This window comes from Astatotilapia calliptera, chromosome 19 (assembly GCF_964374335.1).
Source record: "Astatotilapia calliptera chromosome 19, fAstCal68.1, whole genome shotgun sequence".
In the NCBI taxonomy this organism is placed as follows: Eukaryota; Metazoa; Chordata; class Actinopteri; order Cichliformes; family Cichlidae; genus Astatotilapia; species Astatotilapia calliptera.
Window position 1 is genome coordinate 5,371,670 of NC_137440.1, and position 18,230 is coordinate 5,389,899.

The following is an 18,230-nucleotide window of genomic DNA, read 5'->3' on the forward strand; positions in this document are numbered from 1 at the left end:
AATTGTTTCGCGAACATGAAAAAAAATGCACTTTTCGTTTTTTAAGGGCTAATTACTTTTAAAAAAAAATAAAAGAAAATGAAAAAATAATTGACAAACGTAATAACCCTTATTTTGAAATTATCCATACCGGAACGTGAAAGATTATTACTGCGGGACAAGTTTGCGCGGAACAAAACGCCACAGTTAGCTATTAATTTGCTCTTAAAATATGTTTCTTTAGAGCACGTGTGTATAAATTCAGATAATTTGAAAGAAAAAGATTTAATTATTTGAAGAAATCTGTGGGAAAAATAAGTACTTGCAGTAGAATTTATGTTAAAAGTTGGAACCGGTGTAACGAGGATTTGTGTCGAATAGACGAAAGATGATCTAAGGTAGGGAAACGTCTGCTTATTTCACGACACGTTTCCACAATGAAAATAATGTCGGTTTACATTTGCGCATGTGCGCGCCACAAGAGCAGGCCTAAATATGAGACTACGTTTTTTATTACAAACCTCTCGGCATTTACTTTTTATTTTTTTATTTTTGTACTTGTCAGTGAACTAATTGATTAACAGTAACTAAATGTTAATTGCTTGTTTTAAATAAACCACCACCAAAAGCCAAAGTGAGTCAACACATTATTGACAGAATACCAGTTATTTAATCATAAGCACCAAGAAAGAGAGAAAATTCATATTTAGTTCATAATTGACAGACCATTGTGAACTTGCCTTTAAAATTTACAGTATTTAATGAAACATTTTAACTTACTATTGTTCAGTATGTATTGTACCTGCATTTTCTTGGATATCATTTATTACAACAAAACGTTATCATGTACTCATATTTTCCTATAGTGATGTCTTTAATTGACTTCTTCTGTTCAAAATACAGACCAAAAAGTGATTTAAAATTTGTCATCACAGAAGGCAAAGCTTGTAATTGCAATAATCTTTTGTGACTGTTAAAGTTTTAAATCACCTTTCTTAACCTCTCTGTCCTTGTTTCCCACTTTTCCACCTGCAGATGCCCTCTTATGCCTTTCTGGATTGTTTGGAGCATTATTTACTGACAGGAAAGTTTCAAGTAAATACATCAAAAAGCTGGAAAAAGCTGGTCTCTAAAGATAGCAAAAAGTTTACTTACAAAGGTACAGTAGATGTTACACACAAAAAAAAACAGTTCTCAATGTTTGGCAGCATCAAACAAAATGTTTGTATGGTGTTGAAGAGACATTAATTGAAGTTTAGCCAGCGCTGTGACCCTGTGCTCAGTTTGGTGTAATACCTATATTGACCACAAGATGGTGCTTTGTTGTGAGAACTACTACTACTACTGTTGTGACTAAAATTTATATATAATTCATTGTGCTACATTTAGGTGGAAGTAAAATTTCTGATATGTTTTTAGATCATTTTAAGTTGAAATTTTGAATAGCTAATTAAATATTAAAATGTATGGATTGAAAACCATTGAACCATTGCCACAAAAGTTGTTCCAGTAACGTCACATCTTCAGAATCTATGAATTACCCAATGTTCATACACCCATGAACATTTTGTAGATCACCTGGATAATGCATGAGAGAAAGCACTGCCCTGAATATAGCCTTTCAGTCACTTATTAGGAATGTTGCTGAATGCTCAAACCTCCAGATGGCTGTTTGTGGCGGTCTTATCGAGGCCGCCTCCTCCGTGTCGTTAGGAGTGACGAAGAAATACGTGAGATCCTGATACAATACCACAATAACAACAACCATGCGCGCCGGGAACGGGCAGTAAGGGAAATAATGGTGAGTTTAAATGAGGTGTGTTCTTTAAGTCACCAAAATGGTTAAAATTAAGGCTATTCATAGAAAAGTGTTTTAACTCTTGATGTCCATCCAGCTGATGTATTACTGGGTTGGAGTGACTGCGGCAGTGAAGAACTGGATAAAGGCTTGTGACGTTTGCCAGAATCAACCTACTAAAGAGCTAGCTAATCTGCGCGTCCAGTTTTGCCTGGTTTATGGTTGTGATTCTTCCAGTTACATACACCCTGAGATCACCTTCCACAGGTCAGGTGGCGTTACACACTGGGCTCAATTGTCTCAGATCTAAAACAAAAAAATTGTATTTTGCACAAAGAATGATTGAATAACTAAAACAGAACTTACCATTCATGTTGTAATAATATGTGAATGACAGGTTGCCATAACTTGCCGTAATTTGTGTTATGTGTGTATAAATTGACAAATAAGAACTTTTTCCAGTCAATACACATTTTAAAGATATGAAGATGTGAGAGAGATCTAGAGATAAAGTCAGCCAGAAGAGGTCAGATTTCAGGCAGTTCTTTAAAAATAAACAAATGAATTTCATATGTAATGTTTTAACCGCGGGAAGGATTTTAATTTGAAGAGACATGGTATTAAGCATCCTAAGAAAATAACTGATTTGTTTGGCACTTTTTAAATTACAAGCGGAGATAGCAGAGGGCTAAAAAAGCTTATGGGGGCTTTGGAGTTGAACCATTTTGAGCTATGAGCCACCCAGGATTTCACTTTGATTCACTGAAGACAAAGTATTGTTGGAACACAATATTCTTGTATTTTCCAGAGTGCATTTACTTAGAACTATAGTGGACCTTAAATGGAGCCTTGTGGTACACCACAGGCAGACTTGGCTTTTGTTCAGCTTTCTCTGTAAGTTCTCCAAAGCAAAACTGGCCTTTGTGCATCTGCAGGTTTCCAAAGGACCCCGGGCAGCGGCAGAAATGGCTGACAGTTGCGCAGAGGGATGAAGGCTCGCTGCGCTCAAACTCCTACATCTGCTCCCGACACTTTGACCCATCCTGCTATACCCTGAATGAGGACGGTCAGCCGACACTATCATCAGATGCTGTACCCAGCATCATGCCCGATGAGGAGGTGACACAAAAGACTGAGAGCACATTAAAAACCTGTCAATTGTAATTAGCAAGTCTGCGGATTTACTTTTGGGTTTTTTTTTTACTCACTTCATTCTTCTTAGTGTTTGGACCTGCATATTTACTCATTTCATTACAAAATTTGCAGTGCTTTCAGAAACTTTAACAGAATTAGGCAATAGTGCTTTTTTCCCATCCAGTCCTGCAGAAGCGTACTAAGAGTGTGGACTTGAGTTAGTTCTCAGAGCTGATCAGGTAAACCTATGTGCCTTTCAGGTGCCCATTCCTTCAGATGAGGAAGTCCTGCTTTCCAACACGCTGGAAGACCTCATCTCTGCAGCTGCTGCTAATACCGAAACCGAAAAGCCCCCTCATCCAGCCACTGATCAGTCGGAAACCCCTATGGAGCTGCAGGAACACCAGTACTGCTCGTCAGCTCCAGACTCCACCGCAGTCCAGACAGTGAAGGAGCACACAAGGAGGAAGACTGTCATTGAGCCAACTTTCACCACGTACAACCATGTCGCCAGGTATGTGTTTGATGACACGAAAACTTCACACCCATGTGACGCATGTTCGTTTAAATTAGCATGTTTTCTTATGCATACTTTAGATATCTGAGCCACAGGATTTTACCAACGCAAAGCAAGAAAAATAGAAGTGCCTTAAAAAGGATGGCCAAGCGCTTTGGCCTAATAGGTGAGTGGAAAGGGTTTTAAACACAACAAGCAATACTCATTTTTATTTGACTGCTTCAGTGCTCTAAAGGAACACATTAAATCATTTATAAAGGTGCTGAAATGTTCATAGTCAAACTTTAGAAATATGTCTTTTCTTTTTAAGATGGAGTGCTGATGTACACACGGGCTTCTCGACCTCTCAGCGTGCCACGCAGCAGAGAGGAGGTAATTGCTAGCTTACAGATTTCAAATGAAGACCTTTTGTGCTGGTGGTCAGTGGTCAGCGGAGGAAACACTTTGTTTTATGACAGTTTACGCCTTATTATAACACATCTGGAAGTGTTAATTTCAGAGACTAAACACAACTGGTTAAAACCATCAACTAATCTGTATCTTTACATCACTGAGGAGTGGATAATGGCATCTTAAAGTGAAAGAGATTTTCACTTTAAGTACAGGTTATATTCTTTATTTAGTTCTTGCAGAAGCTAACAACAATGAAAATTCGTTCAGCAGTTATAAATGGAATCAAACAAAACAGTCAGCCATTAATTTCATCTGACCCTCATCACTTCATCTGCTGCTCTTCTCATGACCCTCTGAGATTGTGTGAGCTGGCAGGTCCCCGTTTTCTGCAGGTTGTGGTCCTGTATGGACCAGCTCCGACTCGTAGTCAGACCACATCAGGATCCTCTTCAGTTTGCGTTGAGAACGCCATCATCTACCTGCTCAATCGTGTCTGCACCCATCCGTACTAGCCAGCGAGCACTGCGAGTGTCATGTTTTTTTAACTTTTCCAGTGCATTCAACCCCATGAGGCCAAACCTCCTGGGTGACAAGCTGAGAATGATGCAGGTGGATGCTTCTCTGGTGTCTGAGAGGCAGATGTTGTCCAGGATAAAGACAATGCTGGACAATACCTCCCACCCACTCCATGACGTGCTGGCTGGAACACATTCAGTGAGAGACTGAGATTACCAAAGAGCACCACTGAACGACACAGGAAATCATTCCTGCCTGTGGCCATCTCCCTGTACAACTCATCCATCTAATAGCTACACTGTAAACACTGCAATAGTTACACCCTTTTTGCACATGCTCTTTTCTACTCTGTAATATTCTTGTGAGTTATTGATATTTATTTATAATGATCTCTGTTAATTCTTGATATTTATAATTGAGTGATTTGTATATATTAGCGCTATCTTTTTAAATTAGTAAAATCTGTAACATATTGTATTGTTTAAATGGCTTAGTCTGTTACTGTTACTGCCTTGGAGCAACCGTAACCCACATAATTTCCTTGGGGATTAATTAAGTATTCTGATTCTGATTCTGTATGGGCCACTTGGTTCTGTCACCTTTGCACCTGGAGCACTACACCAGTGTCCTTTTTGCAATGAGCATTAAGGTGTCTTCGTGTTGTTGGAGGAAGCCTCCTAAGAGCTCCAAAATCCAGGATTTTTTAAATACTGTTAACATCTCTATTTGCACATCTTTCCTCAGCCCATGCCTCAACTATTACTCAGACTTACATTGCATGATCACATAAGTCTTATGTGATCTGTAATTTGCATAATGGTCTTACAAATACTATTAAATATCCAACCATGCTTTGCTAACCAACTGTGCTTCCTTTTGATCCCAGGTAAACTCAATCCTGCGAGAGTTTCATGACAGCAAGGGCCACTATGGTCAGGGGGTCTGCCAGCAAGAAATTTCAAAGCACTTCCACTGGGGCAGCATGACTCGAGACCTGGCTAGTTGGATCGCCAACTGCCAAACCTGCCTTAACAGAACCAAGAGGAAGTGGATGCGCTGCAGTGTTCTTGGGTGCACAAACTGCTGTGGACCAGTAGAGAGACGCCTGGGCCTCACCTTCCACAAGTATGAATCGTTTTTTTTCTTGATTGTTTGCTGCTTATACTACGAAAGTAAACAGAGAAACACAGAATTAATTAATGAAAAAATAATAGTCCTAAAACCTTTAGGACTTCTGCGATAAAACATACGGTGTTCGCTCCTGTTCTGGTGAGAGTTTAGTGTGCAGATTATGCTTTATTTTTGCTCATTTCTGTTATTTTATCATGAATGTGATGTCACAAAGGCAGATGTTATCCCTCTAAGTTAAAAGATCAGGCTTTTAAGCTAACTGCTGGGTTAGCAATGTTTTTATTTCATACTTATATGTTGAGCTGTTTTTTTTAAATAGGTTTATCTGGTGCAGATAAAGTACATGCACAAAGTATACAGAGTTTTGCTTATGTTTATACCAAGTGCATTTGGAAGATGGTCGATCAGAAAATTAAACTGGGTTTTAGAGAAGTTGTTATTGATAAGCTGCTGCTTTTGTTTTAGCTATAAGATGAACCTGCCCTGAGCCAGAATAAGATAATTTAGTTTGTGTTTTTGAAATTTGAAGCATGGAGAACATAATAGAACCACTTTAACCACTTCTATATCTTACTTTGTTCTTGAAAGGACAAAAAACCCCAATAAATATTAGTTTTTGTGCTATAGGTTTTGGACCATTATACATTAGAAATCAGTAATGGTGCATTTGACTGAATATAATTGGTACACTTAAGAATTGATGTTGCTTTTGCAGCACAAGGATGCCCAAATATTGTTCAGGGAAGGTTTGAAGAGCACAATAGCTTTGAGGTGTTGACTTGGTCTCCAGATTCAATCAATCCAACCAAGCATCTGTGGGATGTGCTGGACAAACAAGTCGGATCCGTGGAGGGCTCACCTTAAAACTTACAGCACTTAAAGGATCTGCTGCTAATATCTTGATGCCAGATACCACAGCACACCTACAGGGGTCTAGTGGAGTCCATGCCTTGATGAGCCAGAGCTGTCTTGGCAGCAAAAGGGGTACCAACACTTTGTTAGACAGGTGGTCATATTGTTATGCCTGATCGGTGTACTCTGACATGTTACTTCTTGGCTACTTAATGCAATACCCCAAATAAGGCTAAAGGCCTGCCCTTAAACCCATATTAATCATGTAGCTGTGACTTCAATGTGCTTTGGTAAAGTGTGCGTACTTCTTCATCATTAATATATTACCCTAGGTTTCCTCTTCACAATGCAACTCTGTTGGCAAAGTGGTTGAAGGCTACCGGCCGTCCAAACTGGCATCCTCGGCTCCGGTCTTCCATTTGTTCGATACATTTCACTGACGACTGTTTCAGCCATAGTGGGGAGGTCATCACCCTAAATCCAGATGCTGTGCCTGCACTCTCGGTCCACACGGACTCCGCAGTGAGCATCACAATTACTTAGTATTATTAATGCAACAGTGTCACAATTCTAATAACTGATCTGTTTCCTCCAAAGGTCCCATCCAGAGGGGCGAGCCAGCCTGCGGTGGGGGAGGAGGTATGTTGTAGATTTGTCAGGTTGACAAAATTTTATTTGCTGCAGAGATTCATGAACCATATGTATTTACATGATCTACGTCTCTGTGTTAGCAGGCCATTTTTGCCAAGTACGATGCTGTGGAGCTCTACCTTACCAAACGCACTTACCCACCTGGACTGAACTATGTAGAAAAGAACACCTTTAGGAGGTTCTGCAAGAAGTTTGCCATTAAAGGTTCGTACAAATCTGTGTGTTCAAAACTCCTAAAAACAAAATACTAATAATGCCTGTGTAGTGCATTTTCCATGATAAAACACAGGCATGCAGGTATGCATAACAAAGGAGTTTTAATTCCAATATTATTTAGGAAAAGAACGTCAATATTTTATACTATGCACTGCTGGGAACACAAACTTTAAAAAGGGTGGTGGGAAAAATCTCCTTAATAAAAATAGAACCAATTATGCTAATGTCCAGCTTCAGATTTCTGTTCTTCATCTTTGTATGAGTCATATTTTAAATTAGAGCCCTGCGACAGACTGGCGACCTGTCCAGGGTGTACCCTGCCTCTCGCCCCATGACAGCTGGGATAGGCTCCAGCTCCAGCAAAAATCCAAATATAATGATACAATATACACAATGGCACTTGTGCCTCTGCTCAAACATAACTGGAAAGACAAAGGTGTCAATTAGTCTGTTTCACACTGTGCTGTAACATTTACCCTACCCCTGCTTTCCCAGACGGTGTTCTTCATACGGTGAAGGGAGACCAAATGCGTTTGGTTTTGAGGAACAGGCAGCAGGTTGAAACCGCGCTGGTGGACTATCACAACGAGCTCAACCACCTCGACGTCAACAAGTGTCTCAGACTGCTGAATGAGAGGTTTCCCCTCGCGCTGTTTCTCGTTAGTGACACGTTTCAGTCAGAATCATCAACACGGTCTCAGATCTGAACTTTCTTACAGATACTTCTGGAGAACCATGAGGCCTGATGTTGTGCAGTGGATCAACAACTGCTCTCAGTGCAGCATGAAGAAGACGAAGAAACCGAATCACCAAGCAGAGGCGAGAGGTTTAGCGGTTCAGACATCAGCTCAACTACAGGAACTGACATCTCACGACTTAGACAGGTAATTTCTATCTTAGTATCTAAAAGTACTAGTGAACTGTTGATATGGTTTCCCCATTTTTATGTCTAATATCTACCTGCTCTTCTCTCTCTGTCTGCATGTTGGCAGTGCGAATGATGAGGATACTGATAGTGATGGTGATGCAGAGGAGCAGCTGACAGTGAATTCCAAGGACACAGTGGTGGGTTTGCCAAAGCTTTAGCTCCTTGACTGAATGATTTTAGGCCTGTGGCTCTGACTTCTTTAGTGATGAAGACATTTGAGAAGATAATTAAGAAGGAGATTTTAATGCATGTTGAACACCATCTTGACCCCTTCCAGTTTGCCTATAGAGCAGGGAGAGGTGTGGAGGATGCTGCTGTCACACTCCTGCATCTCTTGTATAAGCATCTTGAGGCCCCCCACACCCATGCAAGATTATTATTTGCTGACTTTTCATGTGCATTTAATACAATTCAACCCCTCTTACTTGCTGACAGGCTTTACAATCATTTCAAGCTTGACACTAGTCTGGTCGGCTGGGTGACAGACTTTCTGACTAATAGGTCACAATGTGTGAGGGTAAATCATGTCTTTTCTGATGTGCTCTCCTCCTGTACTGGATCACCCCAGGGTTGTTGCCTCTCTCCCCTTCTGTTCATTCTGTACACAAATGAGTGTCGCAGCAATTTCACAAACAGACACATCCTGAAGTTTGCTGACGACACAGTGATCGTCAGTCTTCTAGTGGGGGACGAGTCAGGCCATGGACAGGTTGTAGATGATTTTGTGAATTGGTGTGATGAGTCCTTCCTTTCACTTAATGTGTCAAAAACTAAAGACATGATTATTGATTTTAGGAAGTCCTCTTATAGCTCATCACCCACTATCATTAAAACTGCCGATATTGGGATCGTTGAGAGTTATAAATATCTAGGTGTGGTACTTGACCATAAACTGTGTTTTGAATCTCATGCTGATGCCACTACTAAAAAAGTTCAACAAAGACTGTTCTTTTTAAGGAAAATGAGATCTTTTAACGTCTCATCTGAGATGTTGTCCTTGTTTTATAGAAGTTTTATCGAATCTGTGATGTCTTTTTGTATCGCTGCCTGGTTTGGTAACCTGACGGTGAAGAATAAGAATCGGTTGGGACTTCTGGTAAAAACTGCTAGCAAAATTTCAGGGCGCTGGCAAGATGGACTTTTGGCCATTTACAATAGAAATGTGCTTAGAAAGGTTCATTCTATTATTAATTGTGTGAACCATCCACTTCACAGTGAGTTTGAGTTGTTGCCTTCCGGCCGCCGTTTTTAGAGTACCTCCGAGGAGGACTAAAAGACTCCAGGTCTCTTTTATCCCTACTGCGTCTTGTCTCCTTAATGGCAAATAATTGTCCTTGAATTTTCTATCATTATTATTGTTATTATTGTTTTATAGTATTGTTCTGTTTGTTCTTATCCTCCTGCTGCTAAACTAATTTCCCCTTGTGGGACAATAAAGAAAATTGAATTGAATTGAATTGAATTGACCACTTAGACAGGCTCCAAACGTGAGTCAGAATTAAAAAGCACTTTTGCAGCTTCCTACTCAAACATTTTAGGATAATTTCTGCATTCAAACATACAGTGGCTTGCAAAAGTATTTGGTCCCCTTGAACTTTTCCACATTTTGTCACATTACAGCCACAAACATGAATCAATCTCATTGGAATTCCACGCGAAAGACCAACACAAAGTGGTGTACATGTGAGAAGTGGAACGAAAATCATACATGATTCCAAACATTTTTTTTACAAATAAATAACTGCAAAGTGGGGTGTGCGTAATTATTCAGCCCCCTGAGTCAATACTTTGTAGAACCACCTTTTGCTGCAATTCCAGCTGCCAGTCTTTTAGGTCTGTCTCTACCAGCTTTGCACATCTAGAGACTGAAACTCTTGCCCATTCTTCTTTGCAAAGCAGCTCCAGCTCAGTCCGATTAGATGGACAGCGTTTGTGAACAGCAGTTTTCAGATCTTGCCACAGATTGGATTTAGATCTGGACTTTGACTGGGCCGTTCTAACACATGGATATGTTTTGTTTTAAACCACTCCATTGTTGCCCTGGCTTTATGTTTAGGGTCGTTGTCCTGCTGGAAGGGGAACCTCCGCCCCAGTCTCAAGTCTTTTGCAGACTCCAAGAGGTTTTCTTCCAAGATTGCCCTGTATTTGGCTCCATCCATCTTCCCATCAACTCTGACCAGCTTCCCTGTCCCTGCTGAAGAGAAGCCCCCCCAGAGCATGATGCTGCCACCACCATATTTGAAAGTGGGGATGGTGTGTTCAGAGTGATGTGCAGTGTTAGTTTTCCGCCACACATGGCGTTTTGCATTTTGGCCAAAAAGTTCCATTTTGGTCTCATCTGACCAGAGCACCTTCTTCCACATGTTTGCTGTGTCCCCCACATGGCTTGTGGCAAACTGCAAACGGGACTTCTTATGGTTTTCTGTTAACAATGGCTTTCTTCTTGCCACTCTTCCATAAAGACCAACTTTGTGCAGTGCACGACTAAGACAGCAGCTGTAGATTCCCCCACCTGAGCTGTAGATCTCTGCAGCTTGTCCAGAGTCACCATGGGCCTCTTGGCTGCATTTCTGATCAGCGCTCTCCTTGTTCGGCCTGTGAGTTTAGGTGGACGGCCTTGTCTTGGTAGGTTTACAGTTGTGCCATTTCTGAATGATCGCTTGAACAGTCCTCCGTGGGATGTTCTTTTTTTTTGTTATTCTCTTTTTATTAAACAACCTATATAAACACAAATAATCCAAAATAAACATATAATCAAGAACAGACGTAAATAATAAAAAAATAAAAAATAAAAATAAGAAAAACAGACGGGTGTACCCTCTAGTGTGTATGTACTCGCACACACATATTCACTCACACACCCATATTCTTAAGCATACATACACATACCTACTTACATATGTGTTCACTTGTAGTCTCATACATACTAACATATACATATAAACACATAACGATTCAGAAATGTGGCATATATAGTTACAGAGATTCAAACAAGATCGGGTCTCCTTAACCGGATGTAGTGTTTCCATTTACCCCAAATTTCACTAAATATATCAAACTGGAGTCTTTTAATGAAGGTAATTCTTTCCATTTTAAACATCCCATGTACAGTCTCATGCCAATCACCCAGTGATGGAATTTTCGCACTAAGCCATTTCTTGGTAATAATTTTACGGGCAGCCAAACTCAGGATACCATACAACTGCTTAGACATTTTATCTACATTTACTGAGTATAAATATCCAAACAAAAGTTCGTCCCAATTAAAGGGAAGCTGCATACCAAAAATAATCTGCAACTCAGAGTGGATCAATACCCAAAAAATGTTGATCCTTGGGCAAGACCAGAACAGATGAAAATGTTTTACTCCTTGGGCCCCACAATTTCTCCAGCAATTAGAGTGATTGAAATAATGTTTACTTTGTGCAGGGGTAATAAAAAACCTACAGATACTCTTCCAACCGTAACATCTCCATGTATTAGAACTAGAAATTCTCCACTGAAAAGCGCACTGCTCATACCAAATGTTATCTGATATTGCTATATTTGTTTCATTTTCCCATTTTTTTTTGATGTAGGTAGTATTCCACTTCTTAACCTCTTGTATACCCTTGTACAATCTTGAAATCACCTTAAGGCCTGTGTCAGCCTGATAAGCCTTGACAAATATACTCAGAACAGGTAAAGAAAAAAGATCTGTTCTCTTAGGTATAAAATTATATAGATGATGCCTAATTTGTAAGAACCTAAAAAAGTCCGTTTTACTTAACTGGTATTGATCTTTTATTGATTGGAAGTCCCTAAGAATTCCCTTATCGTAAAACATACAATATGCCGTTAAACCTTGTCCAGACCATTTTTTATATCTTACGTCTAATTCATTAGGTAAAAAATCACTGTCAAAAGCGCACCATCTTAAAATCCTAACCTCTTCAATCCAATCATTCTTATTAAGAAATTGTAACCAGAGTTTTAAAGGTAGGTTAATCCATTGGTTTCCTTGATGAATTTGTTTTTTAATAAGTGTCACATCCCCTAGAATTGCCTGAATTGGAGAATCTTTTAAGGTCACTGTTTCTAGTTCTTTCCATCTCGCTTGATAATCTACATTACACCAACACACTAATGTCCTCAATTGAGCAGAAATATAATAGTCTTTCAAACATGGGAACCCCAACCCTCCTTTGTCTTTAGCCAACTGAATAGTTTGGTACTTAATCCGTGGTTTTTTCCCCTGCCATATAAACCTAGAGATTATTTTGTCCCATTCCCGAAATTGTTTGTCAGTTATTTCTACAGGGAGTGTTTGGAATAGGTAGAGCATCCTGGGCAAGATATTCATTTTAACTGTATCTATACGTGATTCAAAATTTAAAAATGGTAATAAATTCCATCTTTTAATATCCTCATTTATTTTATAACTTAAAGGATTAAAGTTTGCATTGTATATCTTAGACAGATCTTTAGTAATATTTACTCCAAGATACTTCATCTGCTCCGTTTCCCATTTCAAATTGGCTTTAGCCTTAATTTCATAATTGGGCTCATAGTTAAAAGTTAATATCTGAGTCTTCGATATATTTAGTTTATAACCTGATATTGAACTAAAGATCTCCAGAAGTGACAATAGCTTGGGGAAAGTAGTGTTTGGATTTGTCAAATAAATCAAAATATCGTCAGCAAACAAGGAAATCTTATGCTCTCGACCCCTAATCTTGACTCCAGTAATAGTATTGCTTTGTATTACACTTTGACTCAGGGCCTCTATGAAGAGAGCAAAGAGTGAGGGGCTTAGAGGACAACCCTGACGTGTCCCTCTCTGTAGGTTAAAAACATTTGAAAGCGCCCCGTTAACTTTGATTCTTGCCTTTGGTGATTTATATAATGCTTGTATAATCCTGATAAACGATTGATGGAATCCGAATTTATCCATGACTTTGTATAAAAATTCCCAATTAACCCGATCGAAGGCCTTTTCTGCATCTAAGCTCATAAGGACCATCTGAATTTTATTTTTCCTAACATAATCAATAACGTGTAGTGTTCGGCGAACATTATCTTGCGTTTGTCTCTGCTTAATAAAACCAGTCTGATCCAAACTAATTATCTGAACAAGAATATTTTCAATTCTTTTGGCAAGAATGTATGTAAATATCTTAAAGTCCTGGTTAAGAACACTAATGGGGCGGTAATTTCCACAGTCAAGCCTGTCCTTTCCTTCTTTAGCTATTATAGAGATAGAAGCCTCATTCCAAGATGGGGGAATTACTCCCGTCTTTAAAATATAGTTGAATGATGTTCTCATCAAAGGAATCAGTACCCCTTTCATTTCTTTATACCAGTCTGATGGGAATCCATCTGGGCCTGGGCATTTATTCGGTTTCAATTTTGTAATAGCTTTTTTAATTTCAAATTCAGATATGTCCTTGATTAGGGTTATATTCTGTTTTTCATTCAACTTTGGTAAGTCGAATGAATCTAAAAAAGATATCATACCTTTAATATCCACTCTAGGTTGTGTATATAGTTCTTTGTAGAATTTTAGGAAGGCTGACTGTATATCTTCAAGTTTATACACAATGTTATTTGTTTGAGGGTCCTTTATTTTATATATTGTATTTTCTAATTGTTGTTTTTTTAATTTATAAGCCAGTAATTTAGCAGATTTGCCTCCTACCTCATAGTATCTTTGTTTTAAAAAAACATTTTTTTGTATTTCACTTGAAAAAATTTCATCGATTTCGTTTTTCTTCTTTTGTATTTCTAATTGTAAGTTTGTAACTGCGCTTATTTTATGGGCATCTTCAAGATATTGTAGTTGTGTCTGGAGTTTTCTTAAATGCTCATTTCTCTTCTTTTTTAAATTAGCGCTGTAACCTATGAGTTTTCCTCTTATCACTGCTTTTAGGGCGTCCCATAGAATACTTGGGGAAACTTCTTCATTATTATTTTCCGCTATATAATCTATTATATCTTGACTAATTTGTTCTTTCATCGTGCTTAGAATACTGCTCCGTGGGATGTTCAAGGCTTGGGAAATCTTTTTGTAGCCTAAGCCTGCTTTAAATTTCTCAGTAACTTTATCCCTGACCTGTCTGGTGTCTAAATCCAATCGAGAATCCGTGGCAAGATCTGAAAACTGCTGTTAACAAACGCTGTCCATCTAATCGGACTGAGCAGGAGCTGCTTTGCAAAGAAGAATGGGCAAGAGTTTCAGTCTCTAGATGTGCAAAGCTGGTAGAGACAAACCTAAAAGACTGGCAGCTGTAATTGCAGCAAAATGTGGTTCTACAAAGTATTGACTCAGGGGGCTGAATAATTACGCACACCCCACTTTGCAGTTATTTATTTGTAAAAAATGTTTGGAATCATGTATGATTTTCGTTCCACTTCTCACGTGTGCACCACTTTGTGTTGGTCTTTCACGAGGAATTCCAATAAAACTGATTCATGTTTGTGGCTGTAATGTGACAAAATGTGGAAAAGTTCAAGGGGACCAAATACTTTTGCAAGCCACTATTTATGGTGGTTGATTTTTTTGTGTGTTTATTTCAACATCCATTTGGATATTGGTAGCTTTTGGCTCCAAATAAACACAACAACACAGTGGCAGTCAAAATGCTCATATAGGAAGCAATTTCGTGACATCATCAGTCTCCTATGCCTGATACAAACATTTTTATTTAAAAAAAAAAGAAGAAAAATAATCTGTCAGCTTGTCTTGGGATCCAAGTTTTTCTTGTGTTGGAGCTGTTCAGTTGTTGGGCTGCTTCAAGCTAATTGGCCTTTCCATCCAGCAATCACTGGATATAAATCAGAAACCTCATAAGAGATAAGTACGGCACTCAAAAAGCTTGATTTGATAATTCTGCAGCAGTTCGTTGAAGAAATTCTAGAGGAAAAAGAAGCTGTTCTAAAAATCTCAGACAAGATCAAATCTGTCGCCGGTCAGCTTTTCTGAAAATCTTGTGAATGTGATAACTTAAGAACGAGCCAGCGTAGGATTTTGAAATTGATACCATTGGTGTATCTGCTAGGAGGCTGAGGGCTAGCACTGGCAGCTGGCAGTATTTTTCAATTAAGATTAGACAGATGATTCTATGCATGCACATTTTATGAAACAGAAGTTACTTAGATACCAGAGCTCAGATAAATGGCTGCAGGTAGCACGAGTTGTTTCTAGAAGAACAAAACAGTAACAGTTCAGCCTCTAGTAAAGAACTAGCTCATGCTCTGCCACCTCCATAATTATGTTGTATGTAAGTTATGAAGTTGAACTGACTTTGTCTCCCATCTCACTTGTAGGATGAACCTTCTTCCAGTTTGTCCTCCCAGACTGAAATTCCCGATAATCCTCAGCCCAAAATTCCCATCCTCCTTCACCTGAAAAATCCCATCAACTTACAGCCCAGGTCTCCCAAAATCCCCTCTGTCACAAAGCTCTTGTCTATGAAGAGAATGACTTCTTCGCATTTTGAAATACATAAGGATCCTGAAAGCTCTAAGAAGCAAAAAAGGATAGAGAATCCGATAAATCCCCAGCCAGAGAAGCTTGCACAGCCTCAAGAACAGGAAAAAACAAGTAGCCCTCAGGGCAACAATGGGACACAACACTGCATCCAAGCACAGCTTGTTTTAGAGCAGCATGCTCCACTGCAGCACATTCAGGCTCCAAGTCAAAAAAGTCCTCCAGAGGCACATACATCAACCCAAATCCGAAGTCATTGCAGTGTCCAGCGCACAGTGAAGAAGAAAAGAGGCCCAGAGGCAGATTCTTCAGCTAAATGGAGCTCTAGCAGTGGTCTGGAGCCTGTGATGGCCCTGAGCACCAAACCCTGGCCTGTCTTCACCATCGGTAGCTCTGCTGTGGAAAAAACTGCAAAACCCTCGCCTAATGCTGACAGGTGCAGCACAAAATATCAGTCTTTTTATACCTATTTTCATTATTTCATATTCTGATTTTGCTGGCAGGTGGTGTTTGTCAGAGGTTTAATGGGTTTGTCGTCTGTTTTTGTGTGTCCGAGCAGCTCAGCTGTTTTTTATAGGCCCATCAGGCTTCAGGCCCGAACTGTCATTCAGCAGTGTAGTCACGCAAAGATTAAGCTCAAACCTGCTGTGGATGGAGCAGATGCTCAGTGGGCAGAGGTGGGTGCGTTTGTTTTTCAATGTATTTTATTTAATTAAGTCTTTGTCTTGTCGTGGAAATGTAATAATCATGTCCTGCTGCCCCCTGCTTTGGATTTTGGTGTACTTTTATCAAACATTTGATTAATACAATACGTTATATTTTGTGTGATGGTGGTTTATTAACAGTTACTGGATTAATTTAATCAGTTCTCATAAAACTACTGTATTTAAATCAGTCTAGTCACACACTGTTCGGTGAGTATAATCCAATCTCGTGTGGATATTGAGGTTTATGACTACTCAAACCTTTTCCATGTTCAGAAAGGATATACAGTGTAACAGGCTGAAGCATAATGTGGCACTTTATTCTCATAATTAATGAAATGTAAATGCTTACTTGAGGTTAAAACATTAATGTGTGAGACTTTGTTTTTATGTGCGATCCTGTAAAGTACCCAATTAATTATTATTGTTTCCACACTGTGCCTCCCTCTCCTTAGATTCAGCAGGGATTGGTTGTCTATGTGTGTTTCTTTCACGGAGCCACTGAAGATGTGACAAATGAGATGGGTGAGTTACTGCTGCACATGTTAGCTGACTCACAGTAGCTAATAACCAGAAAACGGTAATAGCAGCTTAGACAAATGAATTTAAATTAACTACTGAAAGTTGCTCACCTTAAATTTCTTATAGAGATCCAGAAATTGGTCTTTGAGCCAAAGTGGGAAAAAAAAAAGTGTCAAACAGCACTTTGGAAAAAAAAAAAAACCCCACAAAACATGTAAAAGTTATCCAAACAACTCAAACACAGTATGTACGCTCACTGCTCTTAAAGGCAATGATCTTATCAGCTAAGAAAAGGAAACTCGGGCTATAGTTCACACAGGCTGATCAAATTTAGACAACAGAAGACTGTAAAAGCATTGCCTGGTCTGATGAGTTTTTCTGCTGTGACATTCTGACAGTAAACAACATGAAAGTGTGGATCCTGCAGGTTGGTGTGGGTGGTGCATGCGTGAGTGTAGGATATTTATCTTGGCACACTCTGAGCTGCTTGGTACCAACTGAGTGTTGTTTAAACACCACAGCCAACCTGAGTATTATTGCTGACCATGTCCATCCTTTAGTGATCACGCTTTACTCACCACCTGATGAGTAAAGCGTGATCATGTGCGATTGTGTTATGTCACAAGGCTCGGATCATCTTAAATTGGTATCTTGAACATAGCATTGAGTTCATTGGATGAGGTGGAACTGGAGATTCATGTTATGGATCAGCTGCAGCTGTGTGATGCTTGCATGTAAATATGAACCAAAATCTCTGAGGAATGTTTCCAGCACCTTCCTGAATTCATGCTAAGAATTAATCCAGGTCTGAAGGCAAAGGGGGATCCAAGCAAGGTGGACATAATATGAATTTAAGGGGTAATCTTATGTTAACAGGATGACAAATTTATGTATAACTAAACGTAACAGTCAAACAGATTTCCATCTTGTGGCCTAAGGCTTTGTCTGTTTTCCACCGTGTCCTCAACAGCCAACACTCTGATGACTACCAGGCTTTTCCGGAAACATTCCGGGCATTGTGTGTCCCTCCTGGATCTTCCTGGAAGTATTTTATTTGTCCCCCAAGACTCCCTGCTTGGGAAGCCAGCACCCAACAGAAGGATGCAGTACAAGGGTGGATGCGAGCTGTGGTGGGGTGCTCAGCTCTTCTCAAGTCTGGTCTCCGCCTGCAGAGAACTCATGACAGGTTCAGCGAAGTGCACAAATGCAGGTGTAAAGGTAGAACATGGACTCTATGGACGGAAACAAGAAATCGCCCTGAACTCTGTGGAGCCGCAATCTGTGCTCCTGGAGTTCTGAGGTACATCTTAACATCAGTGTGGGACATTCAGTACTTCATCTGGGCTTTCTTCCATCCCTCATGTAAAGGTTAAACTAGTGTTGTGGAATTTTCATGTTAATAAAATCTGCAACAAGGTCAG

The 18,230-nt window shown here is 39.5% G+C and overlaps 1 protein-coding gene across 2 annotated transcripts; it reads left to right on the forward strand.

The window, feature by feature from the left end:
• Window positions 1-154: 154 nt before the first annotated feature.
• On the forward strand, window positions 155-18,229 carry LOC113012302 (uncharacterized). 2 transcript variants are annotated; one of them, XM_026152404.2, is made up of 19 exons: window positions 155-377; window positions 1,015-1,138; window positions 1,644-1,780; window positions 1,875-2,044; window positions 2,713-2,896; window positions 3,172-3,425; window positions 3,509-3,594; window positions 3,739-3,800; window positions 5,224-5,462; window positions 6,653-6,842; window positions 6,918-6,959; window positions 7,052-7,175; window positions 7,683-7,824; window positions 7,907-8,071; window positions 8,180-8,252; window positions 15,421-16,019; window positions 16,143-16,260; window positions 16,743-16,812; window positions 17,780-18,229. In XM_026152404.2, exons 2-19 carry the CDS (start codon window positions 1,015-1,017, stop codon window positions 18,106-18,108), a joined length of 3,108 nt encoding a protein of 1,035 aa, XP_026008189.2. In that variant the 5' UTR covers window positions 155-377; the 3' UTR covers window positions 18,109-18,229. The 2 variants fall into 2 exon arrangements, with proteins under 2 accessions (XP_026008189.2, XP_026008190.2); XM_026152405.2 differs by having other exon boundaries at window positions 238-377; window positions 7,055-7,175.
• The last annotated feature ends 1 nt before the right edge of the window (window position 18,230 follows it).

What these genes read in the sequence shown, in the direction of transcription:
- LOC113012302 (XM_026152404.2), top strand. Translation starts at nt 1,015, where the DNA reads ATGCCCTCTTATGCCTTTCTGGATTGTTTGGAGCATTATTTACTGACA. An exon ending in CTCAGACTGCTGAATGAGAG is followed by an intron (nt 7,825 to 7,906) that starts GTTTCCCCTCGC and finishes ACTTTCTTACAG; the next exon opens with ATACTTCTGGAGAACCATGA. An exon ending in CCCTCGCCTAATGCTGACAG is followed by an intron (nt 16,020 to 16,142) that starts GTGCAGCACAAA and finishes GTGTCCGAGCAG; the next exon opens with CTCAGCTGTTTTTTATAGGC.